At 37.9% G+C, this 3,507-nt stretch overlaps 1 protein-coding gene and 1 long non-coding RNA gene across 3 annotated transcripts in view; one reads left to right on the forward strand and one right to left on the reverse strand.

Annotated features, from left to right (window-relative positions):
• Nucleotides 1-3,507, reverse strand: part of LOC103398838 (uncharacterized) — a 48,464-nt gene that overhangs the window by 30,424 nt on the left and 14,533 nt on the right. The window lies entirely within an intron of this gene.
• tmtopsa (teleost multiple tissue opsin a) overlaps nucleotides 1-3,507 on the forward strand; it is a 19,613-nt gene that overhangs the window by 14,766 nt on the left and 1,340 nt on the right. The window contains exon 3 of the mRNA XM_008337579.3: nucleotides 355-588. Coding sequence (XP_008335801.1) covers nucleotides 355-588 — 234 coding nt within the window. The remainder of the gene's footprint in view (nucleotides 1-354; nucleotides 589-3,507) is intronic.

Here is a 3,507-nt window from a genome sequence, read left to right on the forward strand (position 1 = left end):
TAAATAAATAAAAACCATTTATGGTTTAGTTTTCCAAATATTTGAAAAAACACGCCTTATTTTTATATATATTTTTTAGTTCACCAGAGAAATGATTCGACGTTTTATATAAATATGTATAAATATAACTATACATATATATGTATGTATACTGTATGTACATCTATACATATGTATATGTACATATATAGTGTATATATATATGAATATATGGATATGTACATATATGAATATATATACATATATATATACACATAAAGGTATACATATATACATGTTTATATATTTCATATATATTTACATATTTATATTTCCTCTCTCCCTTTTTTCCCCTTTTCTCCTGTGTTTTTTAAGGTAAGCGGGATCAGTGCATCAATTAGCAGGAAACGTGAGCAGCGCGTATTATTGATGGTGGTGATCATGGTGATCTGCTACCTCATGTGCTGGCTGCCGTATGGTGTCATGGCCTTATTGGCTACCTTTGGGCCACTGGGCCTGGTCACTCCTGAGGCCAGTATCATCCCATCAGTCCTGGCAAAGACGAGCACCTTCATCAACCCGATCATCTATATCTTCATGAATAAACAGGTGAGAGGAATACCAGTGTTTCGATATAAGAAAACCTTTGGGGGGAAACCAAGCCAAAAGTATATTCACTCAAATTTTTGGACTTTGTTTTACGCTGTTCTGGTTAGCACAGTGCGGATGTCCTTTCGCTTAAAAAGTTGCTATCATTAGCAATCACAAAGCTACATGGCATCTAAAGTACTCGGGTCAGTCATGTCGACTCCTAAATCTGGTTTTCAACTTTTGAAGGAGAGGAGTTGATATATTTACACGGGACGGGAGCTACTGCGCAATAAATATCTGAATTTGTTTACAGGTGCTCGGAACTAGTACACAAGCCTGGGGTGCCCTCTAGTGGCTGTCAGGGTGAAAATAACAAACGTGAAATTATATATTTTAATATATAAGTCGCACTCTGAGTATAAGTCGCAAACCCAGCCAAAGGATGAAAACAAAAAACACGACTTATAGTCTGGAAAATACAGTAATTCAGTTTTACAAATTTACTATTTTAAAAGAAAATCCAGTCAAATCCATTCAATTTTATCATTGAAAGATAATCTGTCAATGTTTCAAATAATAAGTCATTCAGACTCTGATGTTTGGCGGTGTTTTATTTCGAAAATGTAATGATTCTTTAACAATAGCGTCGTTCGCAGTAACAGTTGATACCGGCCGATCGGTCCTTGGTACGAAAAAAGGAAGGAAAAGCACAACAACAGATACATCAGGAATAGTTACAGTATATATTTTTTTATCGACTGCGAAGTTATACTCATAGTCTATCCAGTTTTCACACTGTGAAGCTGCAAAACATGATGGCACATTAGATGACGATTAGATGATCCCGACGATCTATCTATGACAATATCTATTGAAAAATTACATAAATCCCAAATATCATACAAATATTACATATTATGTTTTAGCGGTGAATAAAGAAAAAAAATACACTTCTGGCCAACAGGTGGCAACGTCAGCTTTGGCAATAACATTTCCATGTATAATAAATTAAAATGAATCCCCTCAGTCTTTTTAAAGCAATACCTCTCAAGGGCGGGGCTGGGGCAGTCAACCCCCGGTGGAGTGCGTTGAGTTGCCCAATGGAGTATGGCACTGCTGTAATGATTGACGATAAACAAGCCTCCTGTCACTAGGTGGCAGCAACTCCTACAGTGGTTTGTACAGATAAAAAAAATGCATATTCTCAGGTTCTCAAAAGTAGGGATCACCCCTCTTCCGGGGGGAGCCCTAGGTGTTCCCTTCTCCTAGTGGGACATGTGCGGAGCATGTCTCTAGGGAGGCGTTCGGGGGGTGGGGGGGGATACGATTTAAATGCCCAAGCCACCACATCTGACTGCTTACGATGGAGAGGAGCAGCGGCTCTACCCCAACTCCTCCCGGGTGACAGGGCTCCTCACCCTATCTTTAGCGCCTCTAGGGAGCGCCCTGTCACCACATAGTGACACTACTCTAGTAGTAGACCTATTCGTGTGTTTTTTTACTTTTGTTTTGGTGCTGTACTGCTGCTGGAGCCTAAATTTCCCAAAGGGCACTCCCGAGGGATTAATAAAGTGCTAGCTAGGCGTGGTGGCGTAGAGTGATTAGGGTTCGAATGATGAATGAAACTCTGTTCCGTTAATGACTAGCCTTTATTCACCTATAGAAAAGCTAAAAAATGTCCATAAACAAACGTAAGAGCGGGAAAGACATTCTGGGTTTACTAGTATTTCTGGCAATTACTGCGAAGTCTGGGGATGTATTTGTTTCCTAAGAAAATGTCGAACAAAAAAAAAAGGGTTTACTATTGGGCCCATTTCGCATGTAATAAAAAATGTTATACTGTACCTTTATACTATGATTTAATTAAATTAATGGGGTCTTTGTTTTTTTGTTCTTATGAAGAATTACCCTAATTTTTCATTGTGGTAAAAAAGGATTTTCTACCATTTTTTTTTTTAAATCTGTGACAAAGGTTGTTCATATTTTGTCTCTTCTGAGAAAATGTAGTAGACTATAAGTATACATGAAGTGCATGGAGTATACTAAGTATACTACGTTTACTCAAAAGGGACCTGATCCAAGCCATTTCACTGCGAACCTTTCTTTGAAAAGAACTCGTCGGAGTTCTGGTCTAGTATCTGTATTAAAAAAAAAAAAAAAAACAGTTGGAATTCAAAGCAAATACCCAGAATGCATTGTTACAGTGTTCAGACTGCAACGCGAGTTGTCAATTATTCAGTACCTTCCTATCTGTCTGTGGCCTCTGTTGTGCTCTGTTGTCAAGAGGTTGGTATGAAACGAGTAGATCTGCATGAAATCAGAATTCTAGAAGTTCACCTTCCTGGTTTGAAGAATAGTCCCCATCTCTGTGTTCATTATCTATTTATTAGACTCTGACAGTTGGTGTACACATGTCAGAGGGCCTTCACTGTACCTCTGTGACAGCCTGTCTTTTTTTAACCACAGGGTATCTTTAGACTCTGGACAGCAGCAGGGATAAAATATTTCTGAGTGTGAAAGCCTAGAGGGGACTGCGCATGTAAATTCAGTCTCCGCCAAAATAAAGCCCAGGACGGGCTTCGAGCAGGTGGCGCGGTGTTTGATTTTAATTTTTCTCATGTCTGCCGCTAGTGTTTATATTACAAATTAGGTTTACCATAATCAGAGACGCCTTTATGTAAACTAGCTTTTAGTACGGCCGAAACGGGCACTTTGGATATGTGACGCGGAGCTAATAAGCTTTGGTACGATGTCAAGTTTCGTGCGTCGCAGATTGTACAATGAGCATTTACTCAATCGCAAGTTACAAGATATATATATACACATACATATATATATATATATACATATATATATATATATATACACATACATATATATACATATATACATATATATATATACACATACATATATATACATATATATACATATACA

This window comes from Cynoglossus semilaevis, unplaced genomic scaffold, assembly GCF_000523025.1.
Source record: "Cynoglossus semilaevis isolate Cse_v1.0 unplaced genomic scaffold, Cse_v1.0 scaffold774, whole genome shotgun sequence".
In the NCBI taxonomy this organism is placed as follows: Eukaryota; Metazoa; Chordata; class Actinopteri; order Pleuronectiformes; family Cynoglossidae; genus Cynoglossus; species Cynoglossus semilaevis.